General features: G+C 37.1%; 1 protein-coding gene across 2 annotated transcripts in view; it reads right to left on the bottom strand.

The window, feature by feature from the left end:
• Positions 1-17,831, bottom strand: part of PLPP1 (phospholipid phosphatase 1) — an 82,946-nt gene extending 65,115 nt beyond the window's left edge. Inside the window, exons 1-2 of one of the 2 annotated variants that reach the window (XM_026670488.2) lie at positions 17,542-17,831; positions 35-189 (exon numbers count right to left, since the gene is read on the bottom strand). In XM_026670488.2, the coding sequence (XP_026526273.1) occupies positions 35-189; positions 17,542-17,599 (213 nt within the window). In that variant the 5' untranslated portion in view covers positions 17,600-17,831. The remainder of the gene's footprint in view (positions 1-34; positions 190-17,541) is intronic. The other variant, XM_026670489.2, reaches the window with a different exon arrangement.
• Between the last annotated feature and the right edge of the window lie 1,293 nt (positions 17,832-19,124).

Here is a 19,124-nt window from a genome sequence, read left to right as displayed (position 1 = left end):
CCCCAAACAGCTGCCTGTATTTTTTGCTACTTACAGAGCAAATGGGCACAGTGAACCCCACTGTGTAGAGGACAGTAGATGTGATGGTACTGTCATGGAACGGGTAGCTGATGCTGTCATCATTACAGAAAAAGCCCCTCTGATACGGCTTTACTTTTGCCAAGTTTAGAACAGCAAGGGGTAAGCCAGCTGTTGGGGGAAAATACATAAAATTAAATGTAGATAAGATGTCATTATATATTTTTCATCAAGTGCAAAGGAAACTACTGAGCTACATGCAAAAGTCAAGAGTTTTCTCCCAGCCAATTTAGCATCATGCAGTGCCCACAGACTCCCGCACCGCAAAGCATCGTATTAATTTGTTCATCATTCATTATCTGATCTCCTCTAAAAGTTAGGCTCAGAACCTCAGGGGTTCCAGCCTCAGCTTATCTAGCAAATGTTTGGTTGAAAAAAAAAATGTCCTTTAATCACTAGCAATTAGACCTACTGAAAGCTGCAAATTGAATTAATAATGCTTAAACATAAAAAAAAATGTAATTTACATAAAGGAAACTTATGTAAGTTATATAAACTTACAAATTACATTATTTGATATGTTTATTTTTGTCAATAAGGTCAAATGGGAGCTATCAGAATAGAAAGTCTGAAACTTGGATAGAACAACAAAAAAGAAAGAGACGGAATGATTATGGAGAACATTTAATCTATTTTTATGATGGAAAGATTTTCAAAGCTTGATCTGTTCAGCTTTCAGAAAGATGGATGCATAGAAAGTTTGCTGAATGTGGACTGTCCCACACACTCTACCAATTAATCCAAATATTAGAGAAACATTTTAAAACAATATGGAATTGTGATTTCTATAAATAGTTTTACTTCTTTTCCTTATACAGCGAAGTTGAAGACTCCTAGATTTCCACCACCCCATAACATCTGGCTAAGAAAAATAATTTCTGCAGCAATCCTATAAATGCCTCTTGAATGGATAAGTACAGAGCATGGAAATATAAGTCACCACCAGCTCCACCTCTGTTTTATGAATACCTGTGCTTAAATTATTAAGATTTATTTCATGGCGTCAGTACTTGCTATAATTATCACAATCTTTATATAACATATTTATGTCATAATACTTTTGTGATTAGCTAATCTAATCCTATTTGAAACAACCTGGTATACATGTACTTCTTTACTCTTGAGGTTTTTATGCAAATATTGGAAATCATGCTGAAATCATTCAAATCATGTACACCAAGCCTACCTGTTACCAAATTTTCTAGATGTTCAGATGCATCTAATATAATGGGGATATTCACACATTAAGCTAACACAGATTCATCGAAGAGAAGGAACAACTTGGCTATACCAGTGCTGAGAGCAGCTTCCAACCCCTTCTTATCTCCAGCTGGTATCCTAGCCACCATTATAATGGCTGGCTAGACATCACCACTGGTTTTCTTTACTAGATTTAAAAACTCCAGTGCAAACAGAGAATGGTCCAATTGGGGATAAAGCCATCCTTTGCAGGGTAGGAGATCAGGCAAATCCAATCCCTTAATATCTAGTAAAAGTTTTCCTTGAGGGAAAAAATAATATTTTGAATCTGGCTCATTTTCTCATACATTAACCATACCAAGCCTTCCAGTTTGGAGACACCCTACATTTAAATATGGAGATATTCCTAAATTACCAGCTAAGTCAAAGTTCTTGAATAATGCACTCGTTTCTTGCTACAGCTGCCACTGCCAGGCAATGAAATGATTCAAAACCAGTTTCCCCACTGTCTCCCAACATCAACATTTCCTTTGTGCCACTCTAGCAAGAGCTAGGTTTTAAAATATACAAATATGTATACAAAAAGATTCATTCTATTATGCATAAAGAGCTGTTCTAGAAAACAGCAGTTAGAAATGAAAGATTCACATCCAGCTAACTGAAGATTACTTAGTCCTACAAATTATTGTAACTTGGACATTTTAGTAATACATACTGGGGGGAAAGCTAGGAAGGACAAATTTGAAATCATTTTAATATTTTTTTTAAAAAATGCCACGAGGTTCCAGAAATGAAGATCATCTGGCAAAGAAGTGTTCTTATTCACATTTGCCCTTCCAGCCAGCCAACAGTTACGAGATCACTTGGAAAGCATTTGTCAAGGAAATTAATGTTTAAAATAGTTTAAAAAATACTCTTGCATTTTCTTTGAATATCAAAATTCTGCAGACATCATTTTTAAAAATATATATGGAATGGATGTGGGAATGTGGGATGGATTGGGAAACACTAGTAAGACCATATTTCTTCTCAGCAGTGTAGGCCAAAACTGTCATTTTGGCATTATTTATTTATATAATCAGTCAACAAGTCTGCGACTCAGAATTATTTTAACCCTTGAAATCTGCAAAACACATCACCAGGCAGGTTGAGAAAAACTTCATTTGAAGAACCTAGAAAAGTCTGTGGACTGTCTGCATCAGTTAACAATGGGGGAAATCCATGATGCCTGGAATTGATGGGGATTGCAAACCAATGCATCTGGGTAACATCACAGTCACAAATGCTGGACTAGATGGCTCATTCAGTTAAACAAACTTAAGGCAGGGTTTCTAGATTTATTCCCTGAAAAGATACTAAACCAGAGGATTAGAACTGCTGTCTGACCAAAACTTTACAGAGCCATTGTTTATAGGTGGGTAAGTAAAACATTCCCTAACTGGGTGATGTTTCCAGTTCAACTTTCTAAAAAGAAAGCAATCAACATTTTGTTGATAGAAATTTGCAGGGATCCAGATGGCCTTTTCAGCCATCTAGAAACCTTACACTAAATCCTCTTCAGTTTTTCTTTAATCTTCCTTATTTCATATAATCTTTTTTTAAAAAGACAAAATTGTCATTGTGGCAAAATTCTTGGGAGGATAGGAAAGGCCAATGCTCAACTGAGACACAGCAGGAGGAAATTATCTGGGGAGCATGGATAATCAATAGACAGACAAGTAGATAAAGTTTCATTCTGAGATAAACATGATCTGGTCCACGAGGCAACAATTCCTAGTGATCAGAGCTTCAACTGTTTAACCAAAAAGCAAACTGCTTCAATTTATAGATACATTCTAAAATTCAAGGAAGGAAGTACAAGGGAGGGGAAGACCAGAGGAAATCCTCAGATTAAAATGCTGAAGTCCACAGGAAAATGTGTGCCAACATGTTCATATCCATAGAGATGAAAAATGTGCTTCCCTTGGCAAAAAAAAGTCAGTTCAGTTCACATTTTTTCATACACTTGTTTACATTAGCAAAATATTTCACTTTAGAGTAAGATTTTAAACACTGAAATGGATATTATACACTGCCAAAATAGCTCAATGTGCTGGTTAACCTAAAATGTTGCTCAATAATTTCTTGCATGTGTAGCGACCCAATACAAATATTCACTGCATGATTCATATTATAATTGTGGCTGTAGTTCAGATCACCTACAGGTGTTATCAAGACTAAAAGGCTAGATAGTTTAAAACATCCAGCAAGGCACAGTTACTCTCAAGGAAACATGGAGTCATTTGCAAACGAGGGTGCAGATCAACTTGCAGATCAAGCTTCCCCACAAACCAGATGAGGCTGTGTCCTACCCTTACCATTACATCAGTCCATAGTTTTCCTAAGTGGTAATGTCAAACCTTCCTTCAAAAAAGAATTTCCCATTTCAAGCAGTGATGGTCCCAGCCGAATGATTACTGTTTTACTCTGCTGTTCTAATGGTGTAGTCTGAGCTGCCATTTGGGAGAGGGTGCATTTGAGTCACTCTATCTCCCATTTTCCCAGTGTGGCAGCAAAAAAACATTACTACAAGGTAGGGCCTAAACACAAACAAACATAAAAAACTTGATAGCTGCTTACTGTAAATAAAAAATGTTGATAACGTAACTTTTTATTGTAGTTACAGAGATGGGGTGGGGAAGGTGAAATAAAGGAGAAAGGAAAAATCATTTTTCATTGGCCAACAAAGAAATACTAATGGGTGAGACACCACTGATCTCATCTATTGGCTAGGTCAGGAAAGATAAATGCTGCTGGGCTATTGGCCTTCAAGTCAACACAGTTGATTTACTTGCAAACATGTCCTTTCCCTTAGTCCAGTATTTTTCAACCTCAGTAATTTTAGGATAGGTGTTAGGGATAACATTGTTTACCCTAACTGGTTTGGGTAAAAATAATAAATATGGTATCATGGTTTGTTAGTTAAAGTGTGTGTAACTTTAACTGCAAGAATGTAATTGAGGGTGTGGTTGTAAAAGCAATATATAAGCGAGGCAAATGCAGCTGCAGCTCGCTCTCTCTAGCTTACTGATCCCTAATTACTGGATGGATTGATGACTGCGTTCTTGTAGGAGTGTTGATTTTTCTCAAGGGAGAGAAGATAAGATTGGACAGATTTATTGTAAATGAACTGACATTGGCTATTCAACACGGACTTTGCAAATAGAGTATCCCAGACAAGACTTGACTGAAATTGATATATGACTAATGGACCGTTTATTTGACTAAGCTATAATTCTTAAATGGAATAAACTATATTTTTGATAGCACAAGCGTATCTGTATTTTTACTGCGTGTTAACTAGAAAACTTATCTCACACATTTACCTGTCTTCCTATCTGACTTAGCTGCACATTCTGTTTAGTTTGTTTTCCTTAACACCCGTTGGGGAATCCAGGCTTAACAATAGGTACCAGAAATTCCACAGTCAGTTGAATTCCACACATCTTAAAGTCACCCAGGATGAAAAACACTGATTTAGTCTTTCTGCATACCTACTGAATATAACAATGAGTTGCTCCATGCTTTGTTTTAATTGTGGAATCAGACATTTTGGGTAATGGAAAGTCTGGTCATTGGGAAATATTCTTGGGCTCGACTGATAATACTGGAGTTTAGAAGAATTTGCATATAGTTTATATGAATTTCCAGAAGAACAGAGCCAATATTATTGTCAATTAAGCACCAAACACCCCCAATAAATCAGTCATCATTCCTGGGCTCTTCCTATGTGCTGGATTCTAAATTCCATAATTCCCAGAGAACACATCTGCAGCATACCACATTAAGTTAGGCTGCACTAAATAATATTTTCCTATATAGACTTCAAACACTAGTAATAGAGTTTCCTTTTCTGTTGTAATTAGAAACAAAAGAGCTTTGCTTTCTGAAATATGTTGATGGTAAACAAAGCAAAAGTCATGCAAGAAAAATGACATTACACCATCGAGATACAGGCAGGAAAAACAGAACAAAAATATTTTTGTTCAAAGTTCCACAAAGCAGTATGCCAATTTCATCAAGCTAGATAGTTAATGAAAGGCAAGAGAACACCCCAACGAATCTGTCTGATGCTGAAATCATGGCATCTGCATTTAACCATATTCTTTAAGGTAAAAGGAGATAACATTTAAATCAGATCTCTTGGATTTTAACAAAATTAAAATATATTATCAATATCCATCATGGTTAAGGTTTCAGTCAAACATTTTGGATATTGATATTTGTAATGTTTCTTGAAATACTGCAGTGTGCCCAGATTGAAAAGGACCTTACTAGTCCAATTTATACAACACAGATTGTTTTTAATCAGGGGTTCTCAAGCTGCATCTTTCTAAAATGATGATTACATTTATGTGACCTCATCGCATGGATAATACTCTGAAGTCTAAGCTTAAATACTGGCAATATTTAAAAAGAAAATTGGAACCCTTTTGTAAGTTGTTTGCATCCCTCCAAGAAATCCCAACCCATAATTTGGGAATAATGTTGATTTTTTAAAAAATAATGTTTATGACATAAACTTTATGGATAAATTGCAGCTGGCTGAAGACATACTACCCACTAAGCTATAAAAGAAGTTAATTATGTCATGGCTTAATCAATGCATGCATCTGGCACTGCTGGAAAAATTATTTTAAATTACTTTGTTGAATTTCTTGTTAATACTAGAACAGAATCAAAACAAAACAAGCTTGTCCTTAAAGTTCATCCGATCAATTAAAAGTTTCACTTACCAATTTTAAAAACCTGTTCTCTGGCTCCAATCAACTTTCCTGAAATATAGTTCATCCAGAAGATATCGCTGGACAGGCAATTATTACTTAGAACGTTAATGAATACATTTTAGCCACTATACTAGTTTCTCTACTATTCATTATTTAGTCATGAAGCTATTACAAATATCAAGTTAACACCTTTTATTTATTCTAACACATTGTTCTCATATATTTTCAGGGAATAGGTCTTCAACCAGGACCAATTTCCTATACAGAAAAGTAATCTATATCACAAAAATACAGATTGGACTTATTCATGACAACACTAATGTAATTTCTCTCACTCTGTATTCATGCACTAGAAGCTTGTGGTTTCCCAGAATATGAATATTTAATATAGTATAATCAAAAAAGAATAAAAATATTTTATAATATTGTAAAGAAGTAATCCAGAATGCCTATAAATGCTAACATCGCAGCATTTCCAAACTACAAAATATAAATAGGCAGGGGAAATTTAGGATTTGATCTCCAAAAGCTGTTTCAGAAGATGAAGGCGTAAAACTTTTAAGCAATATATTAAAGCAGTTGTGTTTTTTCCTGGCAATACTTACAGGTGTTGCAGGCAGGTGTCAGATTCACACTACAACATGAATTTATTAGCTACTGAATCCAAAGCACTGCACAGCCCTATGGCGACTGTAGGAGGGGAATGTACTTCCCCTTCCTTAAAATTATCCTAACGATCTCAAATATTCTCTGAACTTCCCAAGTGTGTAAATGATTTACACCAAGTCAAACATAATATAAACCAACCATATAGACTATGAACAGCTTTTATCTTTGAAGTCAAAACAATATAAGGCTTAACAAATAACTAAACAATAATAAACTGTGCCCTAGGTGTTTAAAACAGCTACGTGGCTGTATAATTCCTGTATTAGCACCCAAAAATATTGCTAAGAGGTTATATACTGTAAAGGAAAATTTGCCAGCTATTCTATAAAAGAAAACAGATCTGTCAGCACCAATGTATATCTTTGCAGACAAGATGCCAACTTGATTCAGCTCCATTAAAAATATATCAAATTACATCCTCACAATGGCTAAAATAAAACTTCCTATGTTAGAAACTATCAACTAGCTCAGTTTTATCTAACTTGGCAGCAATTCTCAAACACTCTAGGCCAAATCTAATTGCTAACACTATTTTATTAGCTAAAATGGGGATTGACCTACCACTGACTCAATGCCAACCCTAAGTATATTTACTGAACAGAAACTTGATCTGAGTTTGTGTAGCTTGGTCATTTCACAACTGCTGCCTTGAAGTGTTATCTGATGAACCAAAAACAAATCATAAGCAATAAGGAGGCTACAGTGGGAGAGAGGGAACAATAGAAATCCATCTCAATGCAGCAGAAAAATAATTCAAAATAACCCAAATTTGTTTAAATGAGGGGGGGGCAGTTTCTATCAATATCAAAGCAGCAGAGTGTGATGAAATCATTCAAAAAGCAATTTAGAGTGTGCTACTTCTCGATAAATCATCGAGCAGGATTTTTCACATGGATTTCAATTATCTGTACTAGAATTCCTATTGGCTAGGGGAATTTTGGGAGTTGAAGTCCACATGTCCTAAAGTTGCCAAGGTTGGGAAACAATGACCAAGAATAAATCCACAAATTAAATCATTTTTATAAATTGATATTCCATATTACAATAGAGTTTACAATAGAGCAATCAGGTGAATATATGTGTCCCAGGATAATGTTTCAGGATCCAATATGGGTTGGTCAACGGGACCAGAGGTTTTGTCTTCAAAAATTGCATTATTAATGAAAAGGCTGTTTCAATCCTTTTTTATAATGTTTGCTATTTTCAGATATTTTAGTTTTGACTCAAAAAATATAATTATACCAAGCTTGCGTTATAAAAAAAAATGGAATTATTTTGAACTTTGTACATAACAACTAACTAATGGTGGAAAATATATAGATTTATTCTTCCACATATGACTCTATGTGGGAAGTAAGCTCAGCCAAGTAAATACAAGTTTTATAAGAGCATTACTGCTTGCTTTAACTCCCAGTGTGGAATACACTACCTAAACATTTTGTAGTATGTGAAGCACCCAATGAAACCAATTCCAAACAGTCCTGTTGGATATTACATGAACCACCCATTCCTTTGGCAGACTTGATTTTCCATAGATTGCAAGACTAAAAACACTTCCAGAATTTATCAGCTCTATCTTTCAAGCTATGTATTAGATTGTGGAATAAACCAAACTTTAGTGCATAGTTTAAGCAGTAAACATGATATATTTTAATAAAAAGAATTTAGACACTGATAAATCCAAAGGTAGCAATATCTCTAACAACAGACAGTAACAATATATCCTGAAAATACTTTAAAATATGAAGGGTAGTTTCATTCTTATACACACAGAGAGACAGATACACAGACTCACCAGATGGCAAGTAACAAACAAAAAGCACATATCAAAAATGGAGTGGATTATATTTTCAAACTTCTTTACTTTTCTTTTTTTCACTTGGGAATTTGGGGAGGGTGATTTCCATTTCTTCTTGGCTAAAGAAATATATTATAATTAAAAATCACATTCACATCTTTAAACACTAGTCCTTATAACAGAGTGAGTGACTGAGAGGGTCTCCCAATCCAGGAGAATAACCAGTTATTCAACTGGCACCTGTTCCTCGAGCAGGAAATTTGAGTCCAGGAGGAACTCCAGATTATGCACCAGGTCTGTCTGGAGCAGTGCGACTCCATCCAAGGCTAAAGATGAAAATATCCCAGATACAAAGGAGCCTCCCATTCACACCACCACGCCACTACATTTTACTAGGATTCAGTTAAAGCCTATTGTACCCCATCCAGACTCCCATAGCCTCCAGGCACTGTGCAAGTGTGTCCGCAGCATCACTTAATTCACTGAGCACACACATATATATATATATAAATGGGCATCACCAGCGTACTGATGATAGCTCATCCAGTGATTTTATGTAGATATTAAAAATTAATGAGAAGAGTCCTGAGCCCTGCAGTACCTCACACAAAAGGGATTGTAGGCTGGACCCCTCATTCCTTATCAACATTGTTTGGGACCAGACTTGAAGGAAGGAAGGAAGGAAGGAAGAGAGCCAGTTTCTCTAGTGTTTAAGGCACCAGGCTAGAAACCAGGATATTGAGTTCTAGTCCTACATTAGACGCATAAAAGTTGACTGGGTGATCTCGGGGAAGTCACTTTATTTCAATCTAACTCGCCACATAGGACTGTTGGGGGGACGACGACAGGAAGAAGGAATATTATGTTTGTTAGATGCCTAGTAGTTATTGGGCCAAAGTCTAACTGAAAGAGCTCCAGGTGATCCATTTCATCCAGAATCTTCTGAAGTTCTAATGCCACCACCTTCTAAACCATCTTCTTCTAAAAAAGCAAGATGGGAGATTGGATGAAAATTGTCAAGAACTGTAGAGTCCAGCAATGGCTTCTTGACAGGGTGCACCCACACCTCCTTAAGCGGGAGTCAAGAACATCTCTTCCACTAAGGAAGAATTCACCATCGTTCAAACCTATTCATATGTCACTTCCAGAGTGGCCTTCACTAACCAGGATCTAATTCCATACTTATCAGCTATGAACAGATTAAGGGCTCTCATCATAACATGTGCCATTTTATTACTATTTTATTTATTTGATTACTAGGGATAATTGAAGAGTTAATCATTACATATCCACTGATTATTTTTCCCACTGTTGATAATGATATCTACCCATAACTAAGTTGGTAGAAATTTTGCTGCAATGAAATATGCTGCCCACATTTGGTTAACTGTTTTTCTCGCAGAAAACAATTGAGTCTATAAGCCATTGTGACTCCTGACATTCAAACACATAGACAAATGCCTAAAACCAACTGATTACAGACAATCCTCGACTTACAACCATTTATTTAGCAACTGTCTGAAGTTACAATAGCACTGAAAAAAGTTATTTATGACAGTTCTCACACTTATGACCATCACAGCATTCCCGAAGTCATGTGGTCAAAATTCAGGTACTTGGCAAATGGTATGTACTTACAATGGGTGCAGCATCTTGAGGTCCTGGGATTGTCATTTCCAACTTTCCTAGGGAGCTTCTGAGAAGCAAAGTCAATGGGAGACGCCAGAATCGCTTAAGAACTATGTGATTCATTTAACTGTAGTCATTCACTTAACAGCCGTGGCAAAAAAGGTCATAAAATGGGGGTGTGATTCACTTAACAGATGCCCTGCTAAGCAATGAAAATTTTGGGCTCAATTGTAGTCATAAGTTGAGGACTACTGTATCTTGGACAGAGAGAACTCCTTCAAATTAGACTTGATTCCTGGCAATTACACAGACAAGACTACGCAGTTTTCATAACTGATTTGCCAGCATCATTTTCCTAGGACTGGGAGGGAGTGGCTGCCCAAGGTCACCCAACTGGCTTTTCTGCCTAAGGTAGAAATAGAACTCAGGCTTTCCTGCTTCTAGTCCCAAGCTTTAATCACTTCTTTGTAAACAAAGGGAAAATTATGGCTATAATAATCTTTACGTAGGATAGGTAAGAATTTCCACTAACAAAGGAAGAGCCCATTGTTGTTCTTGGCTGGAACACTACAGATGTGCATGGCCAAACTGTGAGAAATGATGCCATGCCAACCAGGAAACCATAACTTGCCATCTCATTTATAATGAAACAAAAAGAGCTAAATGACACAGGTCTCATGGTTCCTCCTTGGAAAACATTTACATAAGATCCTAAAAGAGGCCTATAAAGATTAGCAAAGTAAAGAGATTTCCTTGTTGCCTGTCAGTAAACAAGGTACATTAATCAATCATAAGAAAATTCTCCTACTTAATGCAACACTTCCCGTAAGGCATGTTGACAGCCTCTTTTTTGGTTTTGATGATATCATTCAGCTAAGAAGAGAACCTAGGAAAAAGAGACACTGAAATCGTAACTACAATAGTGAGAAAGCAGACGGCTTCTAGCAACACGGCTATGATTTTCCTTTTCAGCCAAAGACCCTAAGTCTCAGTGCTTACAGATTTTCTTAGCACTGAAAGGCAAATGCAAATATATATGTATATATGTATATATGTATGGCCTTCGGCTTTGTTCGGGTATTTTCCCACGTCATTGTAGTTGTTCTACAATGACGTGGGAAAATACCCGAACAAAGCCGAAGGCCATACATGTAAGTACCCGCGAAAACTTAAGAAAACATATATGTATATATGTATATATGTATATATGTCAGGAACTACTGGATTTTACACCTGTTAAGAGAATCCCTCTTAAATGACAAATGACAACTCTCTTCAAAGCCAGTGTATGATCAGCTTTGTGAACTTTACAAAATATTATGCATCACTGGGCAGTAAATCAAATATATCATTGGAATGTCCTAAGAAGTCAACTCTTTGCACATTGCAGGATTCCTTACATTAGAAGACTATCCAGCCTCTGAAAAACCTCCAGAGAAAGGGAAAAATCGTTGCATACAGTAACTTATTCCATTAATTGACAGCTCTTTTTTTAAATAGTTCTCCCTAATGTCTAATTTGTATTACATCCTTTTAGTCCCATTAGTTCTGGTCTTATCTTCTGGAGCAAGTGAGAGTAAGTCTGAAGACGTGAAGCCCACTTAAAATAGCTATTATGCCCCCCCTCAACTTTCTCTTCTGCAAGCTAAACATTCCTAGGTCTTTCAACCTTTCCTTGTAGGCTTGGTTTCTAGTACTATTACCATTTTGGTAGTCCTTCTCTAGATTTGCTCCAGGTTATCAACATCTTTTTTAAACTGTGGTGTGCAGAACTGAACACAATATCCAAATGAGGTTGTTTGACCAAGAAACACAAGAAACAAATAATCACTTTCCTTGATCTTGTCATAACACAATAAAACCTCAATGTAATGGACCAATGGGGGAAAAGCAGAATACCCATCACATCCAAATAGCATTCATAAAACAATGAATGGTATCTCACAGATGCATATTTTAATAATTTTATACATGCAGGAAGCAGGAATGGGATTTTTTCCATGCATATTTTTCATATTCCACACATATATACATGACAAATGGAATTTTTACACATGGAAAGAAGCATACAATATATGATCAGATTTTGTCTGTTGCAGCTGACATCCATTAAACTTATCTCTATTTACTATATTTCTTTTTGTTATACTTATCTGATCACAAGCTGTACCTGTGAAGCCTTTAAAAATTTAACACATTTCTTATCCTTGTAATTTTATACCATAAGATCCCAGAAGCTTATGATTCATAGGTTAACAAACATGTTGTCATTCACTCAATGAGGAAAAGGATACTGCATCACTCACCTACAAACAGAGAAATGTCAATTCTCAGTTCTGCATTACATCAGACAGTAGAAGTCATAGATCAAAGCATAGTAACTCGAAAAAGAAAAAAAGAACTCCAGCATTTTCATCTAACCCAGTTTTTCTCAATCTCAGCAACATTAAGATGTGGAGACGTCAACTCGCAGAATTCTGCGAATTGAAATCTACACATCTAATGTTGCTGAGATAGAGAAACATTGGCTTTTCTGAAGTATGTGTTTGTCAGAATGGTAACTTCATATTTTTCCAATAGACATGAAAGAAAATGTATCATGACATAATCTTAATTAAATTCTGCATTTTTACTTGTATGATCTTGTATGAAATCTAGATGAAACGTATGCACTTAAACCCCACAGAACCTCACAGCAGAAACCACACAGAAGACACATTTTGGAGTGCTGCTTCCCGGAATCTTTTTTCCTAAATCTTTTTACAATCTGAATCACCATTTATTGTGCATACATTTGAGTATACAAATTATGGTCTGTCCCAAATGTATTATTTTAATCACTTTATAATTAAGAGCCATATTGATTCAGTTCCAGTTTAGCATTATTTTTGGTACTAGAGTTACATGAAGTAGTCAAACAAATCTGAACAGTTATTGAACTTAAATTACTCACAGCTTTGGAATTAAATACAAATAAAGCCAAATGAAAATCTAATACTTGAACTGCTCTATCAGCTCCATGAGGAAGAAAATTACTTAGAACAATGAAAAGGATATACGTGCTTCAAAAAAAATCTGGAAGTTGCTTCAAAACTTGAATCAGCTTTTCATTAAAGCAGGAATGACTTTTTTCCATCTGAGACTGAAAAAGATTGTTGGTTTAAGAGTCTTATTAGATAAGACAGTTTACATTGCATTACATATGTAATTTATAGTTTCTGAAGCTTACCCAGAAGCTCAAAAGAGGTGTAAGTTTAATTATAAATGCTATAATTTCTTATTTAATTCTATCCATCTATCTATTCATCCATCTATTCATCCATCTAATCTATCCATGTAATCTGTCTGTCTGTCTGTCTGTCTGTCTGTCTGTCTATCTATCTATCTATCTATCTATCTATCTATCTCATTTCCCACTCCCCTTTTGCAGTTGAAATTCTGTAGTTCTACATTTAGGAACTACGACTCTAAATGCTTAGTCAAGGTTTATGTTTTCTTCTCAAAAACTCAGATCAAATTATCTAATCAGCAAAATCTCTCAAGTGGATGACATAGTTATAAAGAGATTACAACTAAAGAAATTATATTCAATGCACAATAATCCTGAATGTCTTATTTTAAACCCCAAATGTATTATTTCTGTAGTCCATATATCATAAATTATGAAACTTTCATTACTGAGATAGAAAATTTCTAACATTTTGAAGCCATGGTGAAAAAAAAACCTGTAAATTGAGAGAAGGGGTTGCAAGTTAATCAAAATTTGGGAGAAATTTCAAATGTATCCAATATTTGTCTTACTCTCTATAGCTCTACATTTATTTTTTATGTTTTATGAACATTCTATGTAGTATCTTCGTTTACGCATCAATGTTTTAGGTTGCCCAACTCCAGAATGACTCTTGATAGCTTCTCAATTAAAAAGAACAGTCTCATATTGGGAAAGAGAGCTGTGCAGAGAAAATAAATAAAGAAGAATGCTCCATCCATCCCTCAACTTCAAAGGGCTTTAACCTTCACTAACCCAAGGCTTGGAGGAAGAGTCAGTTTATTCAATCTTGTTTAAAGAGGAATATGGTGGGGTTATAACCAGAAGATGCTGTTCCAAAGGATAGGTGTACTCCCAGAGGAGGAGTGCTTCCTACTTTAAGTTAGATAACATCTTTGAAACAAGCCTTCTCTGTTAATCAAACAGGAAGGACAGATCCTACATAAAATAGATAGCTCTGATAACTAGGACTTTTAAGACTTTAAAGATAATAATCATACCATTCAATTGCACCTGGAAGCTTACTGGTAACCATTGCAGCTATCAGAACAGGCCTGAAACATGGGCATAGTAAGGTATGCTCATCACTGTTCCTACATTTGAATTTTTGATCAAGTACACATTTTGAGTGATCCTCAAGGAAGCATCGTGTACAGCACATTTCAATATTATACATACAAGATAACCAAGTTATATCTGTCCATACAAAGTCTCCAAATCCAAGAATGGACACAACTGGTGCACACGTCTGCAAGCTGCCACCTGCTTTCAAACAGGTAAGAGAATCCAGGAAAATTCCAGACTTCACAGAGTCCTAGTACAACCCCAATCGAAACCAGAGGTAGAACCTGCAAGAACCACATATCTGCAAGAAACCACTGCCACTTCGCCTTGGTTCAATCCTTCACCCCCATTAAAACTAATTTGGTTAATTCATACAATTATCAGATTTGACATATTCGTACAATGTAAAAGTATAATTTAGTTAGATATCTACAACGGATATCAATCAGGAGCAGATCTATTAGATAAGCAACAATACACAAACACATAAGCAAATAATATACTGAATTAATTATTCCTCCTTTGGTACAAATGGCCATGCTGTTCAGCAGTAGCCATGCATGTTGCTCTAACATCTAGAGTCAGAAAGTACAGAACTACTTGTCCTCTGGTGTAGTGGTCTAGTGTTCTGACACACTACATAAATGTCAACCTATTATATCTTATTACAAACTAATAAAAACTTCAGAGAAGAAAGGAACAGTTAGATTATCTTGTCTTATCTGCATCCATTTCTCCAAAATAAAATATTTCACTGGAAGTTTTTATTCTTTCCAAAAATTTTCAAATGGGAAGGCGGAAAAGGATTTTAAAACGCTGTGTGTTTTTTTCCTGAGTCATTACATAACTAATTCTGCAATGTTATTCAGTATGCTCATCCAAGAAACACCTTCCCGAAACATGAACTATCAGAATGTCCAAAGTCATGCCTAGCTTTGAAATAGTTAGCTTAATTTTACCCCTTCTTAAATCAATTTTAATGTGCTGAAGAAAGGCAATTTCAAAGTATCAGCATTAATCAGCAAAGATCAAGAAAAGGCTAATTTGCAATGTAGAGATAAACTCAATTCTGTTACCTATGTCTTAGATTTGGATCACAGTACTAAATCATTCAGTTACCAATGCTGAGATGCTGATCACCAGCAATTATTTGGACATCATTAAATCAGAACTTTATGAATTCCTTTTAACTTCATTGTTGCTTAAGCCATAATAAAATGCTTAGTGTTTGAGATTTCACAATATATTTGTACTTTTGACTGCAACAGGAAACCATGTCTTTATCTCATCAAGTTAGATCATATAATTTATTAAAGTGTACACTGCATAAACAGTAGTTTATATCTTCTGAAATTGGGTCAACTATATTAGATATTGTTATAGTAAGTTAAGAATTAATACACCTAACATACATGATCTTGCTGTAATCTTTAATCTGTAATCAGATTAAAGATATATTTTAGATATAAGAATCTGATGATACACAGCTTCTGAAGGCCCAATCCTGAAATAACTTTATTCCAATTTCTTTATACAGAGTTGTTAACTTGGAAGAAGAAAGTTTCTTCATCTATTCAGGAACTGTTTAGCAGTAAAATTTGTCAATTCTTTAATTATCTAAAGATAATTATTAACCATATCACCCAACAAAGTATATCCATTAAAAAGTGATTGAGAAAGTTACTATTTGCAGTTGTTATCCTATATTTAAATAGATTTCATAGAAACATTCATTCTTTGCTAAACTTATATGGCATGAGGCTTTCTCATTCTTTCTACAGAAGCAAATTTTCAGTTACTCTAAAGCAATTATTTGATTGGTCCAAAATCCAATTATCTTATATTTAATGGATTTGAAGTGGCATAAATGAAATAAATCTCCATCAAGGTCTCATCTAATAGATTTAAAAAGAGTCTAACAGAGGATGGTGGGCTACCATCACTACACTGCTCTTACCTAAAGTAACACAAATATTTAGCAACAACCAAAACTAATAGTTCACTATTACATTCACTCAAGAAAATGTCAATCTAAAACTAGATGCTTTGCAGTAACAATGTTTAAGGCTAGACAAAGTTAAGCTTATACTTAATTACTATGATCATTCTTCATATTGCAAAAATGAAAAAGAACTGTCAGCAAATAAATATTGGTACAGTATATATATTTTGTAATCCTAATCCTAAAAGCAGCTAGAGTCACCTATAAAAAAATCCATTAAAGGCTGTATTGTAGGACATCAGTATGCAACTTCATCAATGATTTATCCCTTTACATAAAGGCATGTTCATATGAGAGGAAATAAACTGCTTTCTTTCTAAACTCAGTTTTCTAAATGTACATCAATCTTCCCCGTCTGATACCCACCAAATGCAATTGACTTCACCTGATGCTTGATGTGGATCTCAATACACCTGGAGGGCACCAGGTTGAAGAAGCCAGCACAAAATGCAGCTGTGATTTTTCCATCTACCAGCCCATCAAGGGGATTGTGTTTTTTTTTCCAACTCTTTCTTTGTACACCACTCATTCAAGCCATGTGTTATATTAGCCAACTTGAATAAAACCCTGATTTAAGCAGAATTCCAGTGACCAAGTTTATCTAGGAGAGAGATGGGGGTTGGTGCAAAGCTAGCCAGTAAGCAAGCAGATGAACGCAAAGAAAGCAGCGACAACAGCAGAAGCAGACAAACCTAAAAATGAAAAAAATGTTGCATTTATTAACTCTTTTTCAAACCCTTCCCCCAAGCTTTCTTCAGCAAAGCCAGAGATGCAGGGCAAAGACTAGCCTGTCAACATGCAGGGGAAGCAAGCTACCCCAGATGCACATTCGCTGCATAGGTACGTAGAGGCATATATAATAAGAGTGTGGGAGATAAAACCCCCGCCCAGAGAGGAAGCAGAGGAATTGCCTCAAGAGTCAGCCAGGGAAGCCCCCGCAGCCACCACAGGGGCGCGTCGGGTGGGTAAACCGACAAGTGCGCAGCGGTGGCGCATCGCCTGCCTGAGGTGCCCAGGCGCCTCCCCTTCCTCCCCACATCCCCACGCTGCGGAACCCGAGGCATACCTAGGACCACACAGACCACGTCCAGCACCACATAAGGCAGCCGCGTCTTGTCAAACATCTCGAGGCTGAGGTGGTGGTGGCGGTGCCGCCCTCAAGCCAGAGACTCGGTGGGGACCAGAGCGGCGAGCAGGAGAAACGGGCTGGGAGCCCCAGCTCAACCGCCTCCAGCCACAGGGCCAGCCGAGGCGGGCAGGGCGAGGGGGGGGAAGAGACAAAAAACGGGGTAGCCCGAGCGCGCAGCTTCTCCGCCCAACAGCGCCGCCTGACACCCGAAGCGCCGCTACTAATGCGGCTAGCGGGAGGATGGGCCGCGCTTTAAGGAGGGGGAGGGCCCGAAGCCAGGAACGAAGGCGGGCGGGGGAAGGAGCAGACTCCGCCCCCTTTGGCCCGCACCCGCCGCGTGCCCAGAAACCCTCCTCTCGCCGCCCAGTTGTCGAACTGAAGTAGCCCTGCCCCACCAGAGACGTCATAACGATTGGCTCCGCCCACTTCCTGTTTTCTGACACTCGACGCCAAGCGGCTCTCCCGTTCGCTGCGGCGAAGTTCCAAGCACGGACGCGGATCCAGGCCACGCCCTTCTCCCGTTTGGACCGGGTCGCCTTCATTCATTCGCTCCCACGAGCGGCGTCCGGTTGTTTTTTATTTTTTCCTTCTCGCGGTTGGACCGGGTCGCCTTCATTCATTCGCTCCCACGAGCGGCGTCCGGTTGTTTTTTATTTCTTCCTTCTCGCGGTTGGACCGGGTCGCCTTCATTCATTCGCTCCCACGAGCGGCGTCCGGTTTTTTATTTCTTTTCTGGGTTGTTGTTGTTGTTTTGCCCTGCTTGCTGGAAGAAGTCACGAGAAGACACTGATTCTCAATCGCTCCTTTTGCACTTTTAGCTTGTGTTTTCTTAATTACCTTGCTAGATCCGTTTAAACTTGAGAAAGGGCGAGGTGGGGGCGGGGAGGCTTTTCTACGTGGAGGGGGAAACGGAGTAGAAAGTAATTATTACCACATTCTTCCGCGAAATATTTGACAAGCTTAACTTAAACAAGTCTAGGCAGATATAGAAGATCTGGAAAGCTGGGTTAGTCTGTTGCAAAACAAAAACAAAGCCGGGTATTTCAAAATCATTATTATCCTTGTTTGCTCAGAAACTAATCTTACTATGCTCTGTGGGTTTCTCAGGTAAATGAAACCAGAATTGATTTCTAACAATGGTGATGTCAAAATAAATAAATAAACGAAAAATCTTTGGGTGATCGTTCTCCAGCTGTGATAGACTGTAACTCCCATTGGCTTGAGTCAGCAGAGCAAAGCACTTCTGCATTTTAATTGTAAGTGTTGGAAGAAAAATCTAGTCCGGTTCCAAAGACGAGAGAAAAATGCTGGAAATAAAATGGAGGGTGGCTTACAAGGAAAGTAGGTCTCTGTTTATTTAGTTTCTAGAAGCTTCCTTGACAGTAGCATGTTTCTGGGGAGGTTGACAAAATGGCTGAGTGAAGTGGATGGATTTTTATAAGATTCTGGGGTTTGGTGATTGAGATGCTCCAGGGGGTTGTGCAATGTAGAGAGCCTTGTATCTTTTACTATTTCAATGG

Source organism: Notechis scutatus, chromosome 2 (assembly GCF_049901735.1).
Source record: "Notechis scutatus isolate UNSWTSFEM ecotype Mainland chromosome 2, rNotScu1.2, whole genome shotgun sequence".
In the NCBI taxonomy this organism is placed as follows: domain Eukaryota; kingdom Metazoa; phylum Chordata; class Lepidosauria; order Squamata; family Elapidae; genus Notechis; species Notechis scutatus.
The sequence above is the reverse complement of the archived record's forward strand: the minus strand, read 5'-3'. Positions and strand labels throughout refer to the sequence as shown.